Consider the following 17,627-nt stretch of genomic DNA (forward strand, 5'->3'; position numbering starts at 1 on the left):
TATCTTAAAACTCACTAAAAAAGATAACATAACCGGTTATTTACTTGAAACATTATCAAATATAATAATGTAAACGGTAAAAAAAAATAGGCGCTACTTATTACATTAAACTACCTACCAGATATGTTGAAAGTGTCGATTCCATTTAAATAAGTATCGACACTTTTAAAAAATAACTTTAAATTAAAATAAGTATAGACACTTATATATATGTATCGATACTTATCGATAAGCAAAGTTAACCAGTTTCCAAATTTTTTAATAGTTTTTTATATTTTCTACCTAAAATATTATTAGTCTGTCAACATAATAAATAACGCTAAATCGAATTTATTAAATACCTTTTAATATATCCGACAATATCGTATATGGACAACCCGTGGTGGGCTTTCTTTGTTTTTGCGTGATCTTGTTTGCTTTGTACCTTCTCCGTTAAATTTTATGGATTTTCTTTGTTATTTTTAAAGTATTAATATTAAGATAAGTGTTCAAATTATACTATTTTTTTGAATATGTGTCTAAATTATTTTTTAATTCATTCTGGTATTTAACGTTACAAATGTTATCATTTTAGGTATTCAGGCAGTCAATTGCATTAATTTTTTCCGTTAAATGAAACGTGTCACAATCTGATGATTTTGAAAGTTATTTTATAAATATAAAAATATTATATTTATAAAAAACTCTAATTTCTTTTAAATTATAAGAAAACCTCAAAATCCCAAAATCCAAAAATCTTAACTTTAACCCATCATCGTTGTCCTTTCCGGCCACTACCACTGCTGTCGATATAGTCTCTATCATCCTCTTAGTCATACACTACCGTAATTGTTGCCGATTAGCCGTTGGAATCGTGATTTTCATTCTAGGATTCTCAGGGTATAAAACATCAATTAGTTGTCGATCATCCACAATTTCATAGGGATTTTAATCATCGGCGAAAGGTAAAGTTTGGTAGAGCTTCATCGACGTTAAAGAGCGAAGGTCGGCGTGAGTTTATGTGTTGAAATGAAACTTTTTAAAGTTTTGAGTTATTTCAAAATGTTTATTTTTTAAATATATAATTTTAATTTTTAAATAAAATTATAAAATTACCAAATTGTGAAATATATTACTTAACGGAAGAAATTAATACCGTTGATGGATCGAACAATTAAAGTGGTAACATTTGTAACGTTATGCACCAAGATAAATAAAAAAATAGTTTAAGTACTTATTCAAGAAAAATGGTATAGAGACACTTATTTTGGTATTAAACCCTTTTTTTTAATGGAATTTTGGTTACTTAATATGTTTATTTTATTGATTTCATTTCCCTGACTCTCTTTTCTAGAAAATCTATTTTCTTTTCCACAAGGATTCCTTTTTTTAAAGCAAGTTGGAAAATTACCATGTTGAATTCAACTGTGTTTGTTCATATTTAATATTATCATCATTGCTTACATGTTCAAACTTCTCTTGGCCTTGGGAGCTCCGGTGACTTGTTCATTCATTTTCACTAACCTCCGGAAATATTAACGTTGACGTCAATGGTGAGGTTGATCTTTCCGTCTACAATCTGAAAAAACGGTGATTTTGTGTTATTTCAAGTTTTGGAGTGAATATGTCTTCTGCTACTTGGATTACTACTCTTTCGTGTTCAAGCTCTGTGATTGAATCTTCCAAGGAGGCATCTGTTCCTGTGATAACCCAATGGCTGAGATTCATTTTCCTCGCTCCATGTCCTCAGAGAGCTCTATTTTCAGCCCTTGATTTCATGTTCTTGCTCACCCTCCTATGTTTTGCGGTTCACAAGCTCTATTCCAAATTCTCAGGCAATAGCCATGGCGGCTCCGACATCGACAAGCCTCTCATAAGAAGAAACAGGGCGGTTCCAAGTACCAACGTATTCTTCAAGCTTTCCTTGGCTGCTACGGTTCTCCTTGCTTTTTGTTACATTGTTATATCCATTCTCGTATTTAGAAGTAACCAGGAGCCATGGAAGCAAGTTGATGGGATGTTTTGGTTGATTCAAGCCATAACTCATTCCGTGATTGCTATCTTGATCATCCATGAAAAGAGATTTCGATCTATCAACCACCCTTTGTCTCTCCGGATTTACTGGATTGCGAATTTCATCATTGTTTTCTTGTTTGCAGCTTCCGGGATCATTCGTATGGTGTATGTAGGAACAAATCAGGGTCCGGATTTGAGGTTGGATGATATAGTTTCCATGGCTTCTTTTCCTTTATCGGTTCTTCTTGTGTGTTGCCATTAAAGGCTCGACTGGTATAACTTTGAGCGGTGAACCTGAACCTGCAGTGGACGAAGAAGAAGAAACCAAGTTGTTGTGTGAACCCCTTTTGAGCAAATCCAACACTAGTGCTTTTGCTTCAGCTTCAATTGTATCAAAGGCCTTCTGGATCTGGTTGAATCCTCTTTTGAGAAAAGGCTACGAATCCCCGCTCAAAATCGAGGATGTTCCGACTCTTTCACCGGAACATAGGGCCGAGAGGATGTCGGGGCTGTTCGAGGTAAATTGGCCTAAACCGGAGGAAAAATCGAAGCACCCTGTTCGAACTACATTGCTACGGTGCTTTTGGAAGGAACTTGCATTCACTGCATCACTCGCAGTCGTGCGGCTCTGCGTTACGTATGTCGGTCCGATTCTGATCCAAAGTTTCATCGATTACGCTGCAGGGAAAAGAAGCTCTCCATATGAAGGATACTATCTTCTATTGGTTCTCCTTGTTGCTAAGTTTGTTGAAGTGTTGAGCACTCACCAATTTAACTTCAACACTCAGAAACTGGGAATGCTCATTCGTTGCACTCTTATTACTTCTTTGTACAAGAAAGGGTTAAGGTTAACCTGCTCCGCACGTCAAGCTCATGGGGTCGGCCAGATTGTGAATCACATGACTGTTGATGTTCAACAGCTCTCAGATATGATGTTCCAGCTTCATTCTATTTGGTCGACACCGGTGCAGGTTTGTGTCGCCTTGGTTCTCTTGTATCGGTACCTCGGAGCTTCGGTGGTCACATCTTTTCTTGGACTTCTTAGCGTTCTTGTATTTGTTGTGATTGAAACCAAGAGGAACAAACGTTTTCAATTCGATCTGATGAAGAATCGGGACTTGCGGATGAAGGCAACGAATGAGATGCTTAATTACATGCGGGTTATCAGGTTCCAGGCATGGGAAGAACACTTCAATAAAAGGATCCAATCTTTCCGTGAAACTGAGTTCGGATGGTTATGCAAATTCTTGTATTCCTTCGCATGCACTTTGATTGTACTGTGGTCAACACCGGTGCTGGTGTCGACCCTCACATTCGGGACCGCGCTTTTATTTGGAGTGAGACTTAATGCAGGGCTAGTGTTCACAGCAACGAGTATCTTTAAGATTTTGCAGGAACCAATCAGGACATTCCCACAATCCTTGATCTCACTTTCACAGGCAATGATATCATTGGAGAGATTAGATCGTTTCATGATGAGCAAGGAATTGGCGGATTCATCAGTGGAGAGACAGGAGGGTTGCGATGGTAGAGTCGCGGTGGAAATTAAAGATGGGTCGTTTAGTTGGGATGATGAAAATGGAGAACTGGTTTTGAAAAATATAAATTTAGAGATCAAGAAAGGGGAGCTCGCCGCCATTGTCGGGACAGTGGGATCCGGGAAGTCTTCTGTCCTGGCTTCAGTTCTTGGTGAAATGCACAAAATATCTGGAAAGGTATGAAGTCTGAAAGTGAAGAAGCTCATGTTTTCATTTCATGATAGTTAAAGTTTTTCTGTTTGTATGTCAGGTTAAACTCTGTGGGACAACAGCATATGTAGCTCAATCATCCTGGACTCAGAATGGGACGATCGAAGACAATATCCTATTCGGTTCGCCGATGAACAGGGAGAAATATAGGGAAGTGATAAGGGTTTGTTGTTTGGAGAAAGATTTGGAAATGATGGAGTTTGGTGATCAGACTGAAATCGGAGAACGTGGAATTAACCTCAGCGGCGGCCAGAAGCAACGGATACAACTAGCTAGAGCTGTTTACCAGGATTGTGACACCTACCTTCTCGATGATGTCTTTAGTGCTGTTGATGCTCATACAGGGTCTGATATATTTAAGGTGACATTGTTGTCTGCTTATTGAACATGTGCAATTGTTGAAAAGAAACGACTCTTTCGATTTTATAATTTCGATGACCGAAAATGATAAGCCTGCTGCAGGAATGTGTGAGAGGAATTCTCAAAGAGAAGACTATTTTGCTCGTAACACATCAAGTAGATTTCCTACATAATGTTGATCTTATCTTGGTAAGCAGGCATGTATGATCTGTTTCTTGGAAAAAGATGCAAGCATGTACGTGTATTCATATTTCTAAAGAATTTATATTGTAAACTGCAGGTGATGCGAGATGGGATGATAACACAATCGGGGAAGTACAATGATTTGCTAGACTCGGGCATGGATTTTGGAGCTCTGGTAGCTGCACACGAATCGGCCATGGAACTTGTCCAAGCAGGCAACACAATGCCTGGTGAAAATTCCCCCAGAATATCGAAATCTCCTCGTGGTGTTTCGAACATTGGGGAAGCAGCAAATGGTGAACATAACTCCCAAGATGACTCGAAATCTGATAAGGGTGATTCTAGGCTAATCAAAGACGAGAGAGGGAGACCGGTAAAGTCAGTTTGCATGTGTATAAAATGTACTGCACTGAGGCTTTTGGCTGGTGGGGTGTGGCTGCTGCATTGTTTTTCTCTCTGATATGGCAAGCGTCCGTAATGGCCGGTGATTATTGGCTGTCATATGAAACTGCAGCTGAACGTGCTCCTTCGTTCAACCCTTCACGATTCATTTCTGTTTATGGTATCATAGCAGCCGTGTCGGTGGTGCTGATAGCGATCAGAGCCTTTTTCATTACAGTTATGGGGCTCAAGACAGCACAAATCTTTTTCAGTCAAATTCTTCAAAGCATCTTGCACGCCCCTATGTCCTTTTTCGATACCACACCTTCAGGAAGAATTTTAAACCGGGTAAGTATTCAAGGAATGAACTATGGCACTCTCCCATCACAACATATGCTTATTTCCAAGAAACTAGTGATAAAAGTAGGCATTGTGGCTAAGAACTCACAGATCTATTCTATTTTCGATCCTCAGGCGTCGACTGATCAGACCAATGTTGATATCTTCATCCCATTCATCATGGGGATTGCCATTTCTATGTACGTCACACTGCTCAGTATCTTCATAATCACATGCCAATATGCTTGGCCCACAATATTCTTGATAATTCCACTGGGCTGGCTGAATTACTGGTATCGGGTACGGTTCTCTCGTTTCAACTCACTTTCATAAGATGTAGATCATGTAGTGAACATGTTATTGTTCAGCAAAACATATTGAATCTCAAAACTTTTGCATACAGATTTCTTTCTTGATATCAGGCACAGCTGTTAGTTTATATGACTGTCCTAATGATATCGAGTTCTCTTGAATTGCAGGGATACTATCTGGCAACATCACGTGAATTAACCCGCCTTGACTCGATCACTAACGCTCCTGTCATCCATCACTTCTCGGAGAGTATCTCCGGAGTTATGACGATTCGTGCATTCAGAAAGGAGGATATGTTTTGTCAGGAAAACATTAACGGAGTTAATTCTAGTTTACGCATGAATTTCCACAACTTTAGTTCTAACGAGTGGTTGGGATTCCGTTTGGAGCTTTTTGGGAGTATAGTTCTCTGCCTATCTACCATGTTTATGATCTTTTTACCGAGCAGCATTGTCAGGCCAGGTACTTGTATGCCGCAATCTCGGTTCCACAAACCAGTTTTCTCATGATTTTCATGGATCTATTCCTGAATAAACTCAACTTATTTTGCATAATGCAGAAAATGTTGGGTTATCTCTCTCGTACGGATTGTCCCTCAATGGTGTATTGTTCTGGGCCATATATATGAGTTGCTTTGTGGAAAACAGGATGGTTTCTGTTGAGAGAATAAAGCAATTTTCGAGAATTCAGCCGGAGGCAGCGTGGCATATTCAAGACCGCCTTCCGCCTCCGAATTGGCCTGCTCATGGCAATGTGGAGCTCAAAGACCTTCAGGTAACCGGCGAGGAAGAAATTAAATTACAATACCCTTCAGCATGTTCTTGAACACTTGCTTGTTATGATTTTGGCTGACAGGTTCGATACCGTCCAAGCACTCCTCTAGTACTTAAAGGCATTACTCTGAGCATTAATGGGGGTGAAAAGATCGGTGTCGTTGGTCGGACCGGGAGTGGGAAGTCGACTTTAATCCAAGTTTTCTTCAGACTGGTTGAGCCAACAGGAGGGAAAATAATTATTGATGGTATAGATATCTGCATGCTAGGACTGCATGATCTCCGGTCTCGCTTCGGAATCATCCCTCAGGAACCTGTCCTTTTCGAAGGAACCGTCAGAAGCAACATCGATCCTGTAGGCCAGTTTTCAGATGAAGAGATATGGAAGGTAAAAACAAGTCATATATACCATAATGAAACATGTTTCATTGTTTCCACTCACTGGAGGTTTATAATTTTTACAGAGCCTTGAACGTTGCCAACTTAAAGATGTGGTGACTTCAAAACCAGATAAACTCGATTCTTTAGGTAAGCGACTCTAACTAAATCATAGTCTATTCACTGAAATGGTGCCTGAGAAGCCTCTAAGTACATTTTTCAGTGGTTGATAATGGCGACAATTGGAGCGTGGGGCAGAGACAACTTCTATGCTTGGGGAGAGTTATGCTTAAGCGCAGCAGGCTTTTGTTCATGGACGAGGCGACTGCTTCGGTCGATTCGCAAACTGATGCTATAATCCAAAAGATCATCAGAGAAGACTTTGCAGCCTGCACAATTATCAGCATTGCTCACAGAATACCCACTGTCATGGACTGTGATCGGGTTTTAGTCGTCGATGCAGGTGCGTGCTTCATTCATGCACGACTATACTTTAAAGTCGAGCATTCATCACAGTTTTATCACATGAATTTTATAGCTAACAATCTCTTGTTTTCCTTCTCCTTATTTAACACAGGAAAGGCGAAAGAGTTCGACAAACCATCACGGTTGCTCGAGAGGCCGACACTCTTTGCAGCATTGGTTAAAGAATATGCCAACCGTTCCTCTGGATTATAAACCAAATCTTTCTATTTTCCCCGTTTTATTAACTTTGTAGTAAGATTCATTTACAAATGATCTCTAGTATCATCCAAAATGATAGTTCTGAAATGTTATTGAAGAATTCTGACACACACTTGGAATACATAGGAAAGAGAATAAAAAAGGGTTAATGTAGATATACAGGAAGTTGGTATAATCAGATCAGACGCCGATGAAAGCTCGACACTCCTTTACCCGTCGAACTCTCTCCGTCCTTTCCTTCTGAAGCCACTGCTCCCGGTATTCACGATAGCTGTTCCGAGACAAATGCATGATGCTTATAACATGCTGATACACATTTATGCATGTTCTGAAAAAGTAGCAGCCATACCTTCTCTTTAACAATAAACTAAGCTCGTCCAAATGTACGAAACCTCCATGAACTCCTGCCTGCGAGAGTAGGACATAGTATTTAGTTTGCACAAGACATTCAACTGGAGATTGCATTACATTCATGTCTATATACACTGCAAAACAGAAGGAATATCAGAGGTGAAGTTAATTATGGGACCTAGAAACTCACCTCTCTACATAAAGGACATTTTTCTTTTGGCTCCGCTGCTTTCAGACAGTTAACAATGGTGACGGATGCAGTCGAACAAACGCACATGTAGCAGAATATATGCCCGCAAGCGAGGGATGCCGAATCGAGCACCGTATCCTGTTGCATTCAGGAAGAAAATGGAATGTCTCTGTCAGGGAAGAACCCAAGTAGCATCTGAGCTAATAAATCCTGCGACTTACCAAGCATATAGAGCAAGTCAGGTCGATATCGAGCTTGACGGAATCGAAGGGTTCACAAGAAAGGAACGTCTTGCCGTCGTTAAATGTGAGGTAGCAGCCCTCAAACAATGCAGGGGTCGTCCCTGATTTGGCCTTGGCGACCCTCAAATTGACATGGAAAACCATAAGCTCACATAGCCATGGTGATTGAAGTATCTCCATGTGCGTACTTCTCAAGGCTTGCCCTTGTTTCGATAAATGAACCTGCATCGAGAGCAGAATTAGACTTGAATCTTTCCGACCACGACGAATCCTTATCGCCTTATCGGAGCAGTGGCATTAATCAATGCATAGTTAACCAGGTCCTTCCCTTCTAGGATCAAGGCAACATGGCTTCCTTGTAACTTTGAACCAAATGAAGAACTTCATAAAGCCAGAAGCCAAGTGCAGTTCAAGCAATCTCCGGGTACGCTCATTGAAGCAACCGACCACGTCCGACATTTCTTTGAGAAAGAGAAATTGTTTAATCAACCCGACTTACCAGGCCCGTGGCTGGGTTTTTGGGGCCCTGTACAAATTCTTATAAAGGGGGCCTCTATTTTCTAGATATATTCGATTTCGGGGCAACAATAGTGGCGTTTTTTTTACAAACGCCGCGATAGATCCATCTATAATGGCTTTTTATCAATATAGCAGCAATAATAGTGGCGTGTTTTTGATAAACGTCGTAATAGGTTCATCTATAGTGGCGTTTATTGTAAAAACGTCACTATATATATATATTTTTGGGACCATTTTTGGGGGCCCTGCGCGGTCGCGCAGTTCGTGCCTCCTCAGCCACGGCCCTGCGACTTACCACGTCATTCGTGGTCTCGTTGGATGAGAGTCTCAAATTTTAAAATAACTATAAACTTCTTATTTACATTGTAAAAAAGAGGTGAAGAATTACCTTAGAAAAAAATGATATATAGATAAATATTATTGGTTAGAATCACACATGACATGATGAGCCGAAATCGTCTAATTATTTTTCCTTGAGAAGGGAAGGGAAGAAGGCCCCGTCGCGCCCTGGCCGTTGATTTTCGTACAGATTAGATCAAAGGGTCAAGATTAAATCATAGATATTCAAATCATATAAGCGATCCAAATTTCCTTTAAAAAATAATAAAATCCAACTTATTTAAAACGGCATCCTCCGGCACGAACCAAATTAATTCGATAATTAGAAGAATGATTATTATTTCTAGAGGTTTTAGGTTCGAGCACTAGAGATTATAATATATTTGAGAGTTTATTATCCAATTATTAAGAGTATTCGGAACACAAATAAATTTTAATAATTATTACCAAATTAAAAGATAATGGTTAGTAAATTAAATACTGTAGCATAGTAAGAATATATAAATTTATATAAAAATATAATAAAAAAAATCATGTGAGATCAATTTGAAAAGAAGGGAAAATCATGTGAAATTAATAAATAATAATGGTTCGGACCATCTCAACAAATACTAATAATCCCAAATTTGGGAAATTGCCATTTGGAGTCCTTGGGAAATGTTTAGTTGTGTAAAGTAGTTGGGTAAAAAAAAAAAAGGAGAACTAGCGTCTACTGCTCCACCCCATGACTTCCAGAGCCAAGCATGGAGGACTGGAATCTTGATGATGATGATGATTATGGTCCAGTTTAGTCTGAAACGGTGCAACGATATTCTTATTTTCTCTATTAGACGGTATCCGTCATAAAGCATGCAAAAGCCGACCTTTTTCATGTTTAGCTTGGAAGTCAGTGATATGCTTTAATGTCATTTAGGTTGATGCAGATTATGGCTAGTAAGGCTATAAGAACAATATCAAGATTGTTAAGATTCCTTTAAACAATAAAACAGTATGAAGAATTTAGAATCTTATTTCCTTTCCACTAAAAGCTTTATAGGTGCTACATGTTTTCTCGTTAAATCTTCTCTTTGTTTGCTGTGAAATGGTTGTTGGTTACATTTTTTCTTGCAGTGCGTTGCAGCTTCTTTATACGCAGCATGTTAGATCTCAATGGTGTCCCTTTGGCGAACTTTCGAGAGTTGATTCATCACCCGAGTAAGCAAGATCTATCTTTTTACTTGTGATGGAAGGATTATAAGCAGTGATGAATGTTGTGCGGGTTTTGAACTTTCTCGGTAGCTCTTATGTTGTATGTAAACTCCAGTTTCGATTGAGCTACTGCAGTTCTTGTGGTGCCAGATCCCTCATTTTCTCTTGTGAAACAAGATGGAAACTCATTTACATATGAATCTTGCTGCCTGTTTTCACAAAATGTTCGGCAATCCATTCGATAGGATACAAACTTTGCTGCGGTCTCTGACATGTTGCTGTTTTGTTATATCTTTCAGGGAAGCGGAATCTCCATCAACGACATGTAAGTTCTTATGATTAAAATCACTTCCTTCATCTCATTTCTTTGTTGATTCAATGAATTGACAACTGTGTCACACAAAAATAATACTTATTCTGCATGTAGATCATCCTAACATTTGCTGAACATGCTGATGCTTCATCTGTTGCTTATTCATATTTTGCTTATGTTGGACCATTTCCGCCCACAACTATAAGATCTAATGATAGTGTTGATGATCCCAAATTTATTTTCCAGTTGAATATCCTCGCCGGGCACAATGAGATATTTATCTCCCATGCTTTACCTACATTAGCATCCGATATCACAGTTGGGGGCGGCAGTCTCCAATTTCTCTGTATCATATAATCGTACGCCCATACCAGCAATACTGATACATCTTCTATTCTAGCTTCAACTCAGGGATCTTCTAGAAGTGAACCTAATGCTTCGACTAGGCCCAGATCTTTTCCACATCATTCCCCCTTTGAGAATGGGTAAGGTACCAACTAACATGGGTTTGAATATATATGTAATAATACATACTCTCTGGTTCTAGGCACGACAAAACTTGGTTTGTGTTATCTGTGTTCATAGAACCCAAGTTCACCTGTCTTCTTTCCTTTTTGTTCCTTCACCGATGCTGTATTAAAACTTGTAGGAAAAGTTCACCCGTATCAATAACCTTTAGGCGTTGGCTCGAAAATGACACTGACGTTTTAATTTTGCCAATTTAAGCATTGGCATTTATGTTTTACTCCAATTAAGCTACTCTGCTGTTAATCCGTTAATGGGACGCTGATATGGCATGGACGGGCCATGACGGTGATGAATTGAATGCCTTACCAAAATGGCATCGTATCAACACAACTATTTTGATGCTCAATAAAGACAAAACGACGTCGTTTTGCTTGAAAAATTATTAAATTAATATGGAACTAGAGGGATTTGAACCTCAAACCCATGGATATTAAACATATTACTTAACCATTGAGCTACCTTATATTTATTTATTATTTTTTCTATAAAAGTTTTAAAATTTTAAAATTGCAGTTAACGATGCTTGAAAAAACTGATGATATTGCACCATATAACATGTTGTGACTGAGATCTAGAACTTGTAAGAACCTAATATTGTCGATGTTGTCTGGGATATTATTCCTCATCGAGAGCTTGACGAGAGGTACTGGCAACGTTGATGGGACTTGGTCGGATACGTTGTTATCGTTAGCGTCGAGAAAGTAAACCTTTTTGAGTGAACCCATATCAGGAAACTCACCGGAAATGTAGTTTCGTTGGATTTTGAGTCGTTTCAAGCGTGTTAGGTTGTTAAAGCTTGAACGAATTGGTTCATGGAGATGGTTGTTGTCAAGGTAGAGTTCTTGAAGGTGAGGGAGTGACCCAAGAACGGCGGGTATTTCACCGGTGACTGAGTTCTCGGAGAGACCTAGTCGACCCAGGCGAGTTAAATTGGAGAACGAGTCGGGAACTCGAAACAAACCAAAGACTAGTGTATCACACCTGAGGCCGCAAGTGAAGTGGTCAGTGAAAATGTTGTCGCATGGGTCAATGGAGAAATCCCATGAGCTCAAACAAGATCTAGAGCAATGGAAGGAGGGCCACACCCTTTTTCATATCTTTGAGAACTTGTACATCTGTTGGGTGTGTTCTTGAATTTACTAAAAGCAACAATTTCGAGAATATGGTGATGAAAACAAGATAATGTAGATAGAGATAAAGGGTACTAGATATCGATGACAGGGGTTTAGCAACAATTTTATTTGGGATTCAATCATCGTTAACTGGAGTTTTAAAATTTTAAACCTTTTATAGAAAACATAACAAAAAATATATATAAGGTAGTTCAATGGTTAAGCATTAAGTTTAATTTCAAGGGGTTTGGGGTTCAAATGCCTCTAGTTACATATTATTTTAATAATTTTTCAAGTAAAATTATGTCGTTTTATCTTTATTGAGCATCAAAATAGTTGTGTTGAAAAGACGTCGTTTTGGTAAGGCATCCACGTCATCACCGTCACGGCCCGTCCATGTCATGTCAGCGTCCCGTTAACGGATTAACGGCGAGGTGACTTAATTGGAGTAAAACATAAACGTTGATGCTTAAATTGACAAAATTGAAACGTCAATGGCATTTTTGAACCAACGCCTAAATGTTAGTGATATTTGGAATAGTTACGCCTAAATGATTTTCAAAGTTTGATAAATGTTTTTTTAAAAATGGTTTTTAAAGTTGGGTAAATATTTCTTTGAAAAATAGTTTTTCAAAGTTTGGTAGATGTTTGTTGAAAAATGATAATGAGATAATCATAATTAATTCTTAGACTTTAGGGTATTTACAAGATTAAGTCCTTAAGCTTCAACTATAAATACCTTAGCTCATTTAGCTTCAAAACCATCCCAAATCATTTTCTTTCTCCCAATACTAGAGAGCTTTCTTGTGAGTAGTGAGCGTTTTGTAAACACCTGTAAATTTTCACTCTTAGTAAAAGATCTGCAGCAGTCCGGAGACGTAGACATAATTGGCTGAACTCCGTTATCAATTTCGGGTATTATTTTTCCGCTTTTATTTTGCATTCTCACTAATCTGGTTATAGGGAAATTACTTGTTACTCGTACTTGTTTTATTTCCCAACACGAATATGCCCAATTTCATCAAAGTTGGTTCACATGAAGTGAGCTTCACTTTTAAAAACAATGATAAACTACACATTTAGTATCTAAACTATCAGTTCTGGTCCGTTTTAGTATATAAACTTTTAAAAATTTTAAAACCATGCCTAGTGTTTAATTTTTGTTTCATTATAGTACATCACCAATACAAAACTTAACGCGTTTAGTACTTAAACTATTAGTTTTAGTCATTTTTGTACCTAAACTTTTACTTTTTAAAATTAACATTAAAATTTGAACGGGATGTTAAAATGAAATAAAAACTAAACTTTAGGTATGATTTTTAAAAAAAATTAAAAGTTTAGATACTAAAATGAACCAAAACTAATTATTTAAATACTGAAAACATAATTTATCCTTAAAACATACACCAAATCAAATAACAATCCAAAAAAGGATTATTGACCTCTATTAATTGGTATTGGTTATTAGTTTTTATTTTATTAATCTGGAGTAAGTACAATGTACTATTTATTAAAAAACAACTTTCAATCATTTGATATTGAACCCTCATACCCCTGACATTTTTTATGTTCGAACCCAATACGTCAAGGAACAATAATAATTCCTTTACCACTGAAGTCAAAAATTTAAATATTGATGTTATGTATAAATAAAATTAGATCAAAAACAGCATTTCTATAATGAATCTCTATAAGAATTGATTCGAATATAAAAGGGACTTGATGTTTTTTTTAAATAGGATTCATGTTTGAGTCTTGTGAATATAGAAACAAAGAAGCAGCTTAAAACACAAAATAATTCATAACTTGGTTAATTTAATAAAGTCAACTCCTGATTTATTTTCAGTTAAAAATAATATTTGAACTTGATAAATCCAATCTATATAACCCTTAAGTTTTTATAATAACTTATCGAGTTTAGGGGTTAATTTAATCAAATGTTTAAGGACCATTTCATAAAAAAATATCTAATTACAGAAAATCAATCAAAGATTGTTTTGTGTTTCAAGGAAAAATAAAATAAAAAAAGGACATCGCATATATAATTTCTATATATTAATGATCTATGAAAGCTCGTAAAATCAATCAAAAAAACAAATATTGTAAAGATTTTTGTGAAAGCACTTTCACGATCGTAGAAGTATACGAAAAATTTACCGAAACGTGTCACAATAACAAAAAAAAAACGTGCCAAGAAAACAAAAAAAAAACATATCACAAAGACAAAAATTTTTATTTAAAAATAAAAAAGTAATCACCGATATTTAATAACTAATATTAAAATTAATATCGCCTCCGATTAAACAAATAACAAAAGAAGAGAAGAAGACCACCTAATAATAATAAAAGAAAAAATTAGGTTAAAAAAATTAACTAGCAATATTAAGATTGGTTCGTTCAACTTAGCTATTAAAGAAAAGAAGATATTTAAACTTTTGTGGTACAAAGTTTAACACCTCACTACAAATTACAGTTGTGGCTGTCCGAGATAACTGCCGAATGCTTACCTATTTTAACGGAAAAAATGCAATAAAACTGCACCATGTACAACCAGAGAAACATCTTTTCAAGGTATGGTTAATTATTTTTTTATTAATTTAAAAGTGATTACAATATAATTTATGTTTAAAGATTTTGAATTAATTTAATAATGGACGTTTAAATATGTATTCAAGACGAGAATCGAAGAACAAAACTAAACTACTTACCTTTTTATCCACCTTTTCGGAGATAATGGCATGCTTAAGGTGTGCATCTTTCCTTCTCTTAAGAGTTTCTTCCCTCTTCCGCTTAGCATCTTCATGTTCTTTAAGCATCCATGAAGGCAAATTTTTTTTTTTTTTTGCTGTACATCAGTCCATTGACCCCAACCCGGGTGCAAAACAGGTTTATCTGGTTCAGGGTTCTCCTCATTCTAGATCTTATCCTTTTCAAATTCTTCTTGGACATCATCCCCAGCGAAAGCAAGTCGAATGAGCTCTGATTGAGAAGGGAGTTCATATGATTCCTTGGGGCCTGAAGTCAAAATACCATCAACCATTTGTTGTTCGCTCTCTGAATCACTTCCCTCGTCTCCCTCCTTCAGAGTTTCCAAGAAAAGAAACAGAGCAATAAGGAGCTGCCAAAAGACGCAAAAACTAGAGTGAACTTAAAAGTATCAGAGAGATCAAACCTGCATGTCTTGATTATGCGCAATAGGTTCCTTGACTTCTGGCAACTTTCTGGCATTTGATCCAACTCCATTCCCACCTTTCATCTGTAATTGCATACAGACCAGTTAGCATGAAAACCACCTTACTCTGGATAAAAGAACACTTGAAGTGATAGCAAAGGATAATAACCTTTCTCCGTGAGTCAGAAACAAAAATAGCAACATCGTATGTTGTGTTTGAACCGGGATCTCCAACAACTTCGTCAAAATTCTGTGTCCAAAACAGTAGAATATCTATTAGACTATTACACCTAAATTGATACATATTTAATAAAAACAATTAAGTAAATATTCAATATGAGTGTGAACAAGCATGTTATTGTCTTTTTAAAAATATAAAAGTGTATGTTCTAATTAGGGATGGCAATGGGTCGGGTTTTTGGGTCACCCGACCTGACCTGAGAAGAAATGGTCCTCCACCCGTGACCCGACCCGACCCGAATATATGACTTAGAAACCCGACCCGACCCGACCCGAAATAATAATAAAAATATATTTTTATTCAATAAAAACAGTAATTTAATTGAAAAAAAATTATATATGGAGGGGTATTATTGTAATTATCCCTAAATATATATGATAAAATTATATATATTTTCGGGTCGGGTCGGGTCGGATTTTTTCATCCTAAACCCGACCCAAACAGTGTATTAAAAAAAATCCGACTCAAACCCGATTTTTTTTTAAAAAAATCCGACCCAATCGGGTCGGGTTGAGTTGCCATCCCTAGTTCTAATATTAAATTAGGTTAGATTTGCGCGTAGGTGCAAGTTAAGCCGCTCGAACTCAAATCACCTATGAAGAAATCATTCTTTGGAGTCAACTCCGTCATTGTCGAAATGTTCAATATGGTACTTAAAATATCATCATGAGCATCATTATCGTACCTGAATTAATACCATTAGTAAGTGTTATACATAAACTATCATTTTGTGTATTACTATGATATTAGGATCGATATTGTCAATTAATGATGAAAATCAATTGATACTATAATAAAACATAAAATAATAACTAAGGTACTACATTGAATGTTTTATTAAAGTACATCTAACATATTAAATATTTTGTCAGAACATAAATATAAGATCTGATATTACCCCTAAATTATTACCAAGTTTTGATATAATCTATATATATATATAGAAGCTGAAATGCATAGCCAATGAACTCGGAATCTCAAATATGTATCGATTTTTCTATATATAAAAGATATCAATAGTTACAATAACATCTTGATAAAAGTACATTTTCACTTACTAATATGTATTCATGAAGAAGAGCTAGCAAGAGATGGAGGCGACGAGAGGGGGATCGCAGGTTAGGTGAGGAACTCGTGTTGGAAAAGGGGAGCACGTGAAACGAGACGACATACGACACTCTTTGCACGTGCCCTGCTTCTCCAACGGGAGCTGCTCACCCGCTTAAACGTCTCCATACCATGAATGAGCTTTTTTATTTCATTTTTTTGCTTGCCCTTGAGATGTGGGAGTGATGGTTCGAGGGACTCCGGTATTTATAAGTGCGAGCGAGAGAGGGAGAGGGAGAGGGAGAGGGAGGCCTGGGAGGGAGAAATAAATATGGGCAGAGCTTAGCCGGCTTGTTACTTGTTATTACTACATTTTTCTTAATAATCCCAGTTACTAAGAAGAGAAATCCGGCAAACATAGATGATGCATCTCTATATATGAAAAGTGGAAGCAACTTGATGTAACCTACAAACACGATTCAATTCGACTTCGAATATATATATATATATAGTATCATTACTAGGTAATCATAGTGGCGAGGAAAGAAATTCAAAGTAGAGATATCCAAGGAAGAAGAAGCAGGTCTTGTCTGCCTTAATTTCACACCATCACTTTAGTTTCCTTAGAGGAGTCAGCCACAACCACAAGGCTCTAAAACCCTATCCCACCATTGATGGCCATTGGATCAAGAATCTTGTGGTCCCACCACCTTCGTATGGCCCCATTTTGTAGGGTTTCCCTTTGCGGCAAAAGAACCTGTTGGTGCAATGAAGCAGAGAAGAATAATGTAAGAGTGCACGTAGGGTTTGCGTGTTGCCGTGCTGGGTGCAAACGTGCAAGTTTTTTTTGAGTATGATATGGGTATGAACGAAACCCATATATATTTTTTGACACGACACATTATTATATAATATTAATAACATATCATAAATACAAATATAATTATGACTCTACGAAGATAATATAAATATACGAATGTGTGAGTGTCTATGTGAGAAAGTGGTTTCCTTGTTTGAATGGAGAATGCATGGGGCTCCCTACGTTGATATGATTATTCCCCATTATATAGAGTAGGGCAACAGCTTTAAGTCCAGCAAAGAAGTTAATGGCCTTGCTTTTCATATGCACTCGATACTAAAAAGAATTTCAAACACACTGATGAGTGATGACAGTGATTTTGATGCATGTAACGTAAGCAAAGCAATCTTCGCAAGGAAAAAAATCTTCA

The 17,627-nt window shown here is 37.1% G+C and overlaps 1 protein-coding gene and 2 pseudogenes across 1 annotated transcript; 1 reads left to right on the forward strand and 2 right to left on the reverse strand.

The window, feature by feature from the left end:
• Positions 1–1,458: 1,458 nt before the first annotated feature.
• Positions 1,459–7,253, forward strand: LOC120182082 (annotated as a pseudogene).
• Positions 7,254–7,333: 80 nt separating this feature from the next.
• On the reverse strand, positions 7,334–14,741 carry LOC120182005 (annotated as a pseudogene).
• On the reverse strand, positions 14,648–17,521 carry LOC120182006. The gene is made up of 5 exons (XM_039187030.1): positions 17,441–17,521; positions 17,058–17,155; positions 15,280–15,400; positions 15,111–15,194; positions 14,648–15,017 (listed from the first exon to the last, which is right to left on the reverse strand). Exons 1-5 carry the CDS (start codon positions 17,519–17,521, stop codon positions 14,853–14,855), a joined length of 549 nt encoding a protein of 182 aa, XP_039042961.1. The 3' UTR covers positions 14,648–14,852.
• Between the last annotated feature and the right edge of the window lie 106 nt (positions 17,522–17,627).

This window comes from Hibiscus syriacus, unplaced genomic scaffold (assembly GCF_006381635.1).
Source record: "Hibiscus syriacus cultivar Baekdansim isolate YM2019G1 unplaced genomic scaffold, ASM638163v2 tig00112614_pilon, whole genome shotgun sequence".
Taxonomy (NCBI): Eukaryota; Viridiplantae; Streptophyta; class Magnoliopsida; order Malvales; family Malvaceae; genus Hibiscus; species Hibiscus syriacus.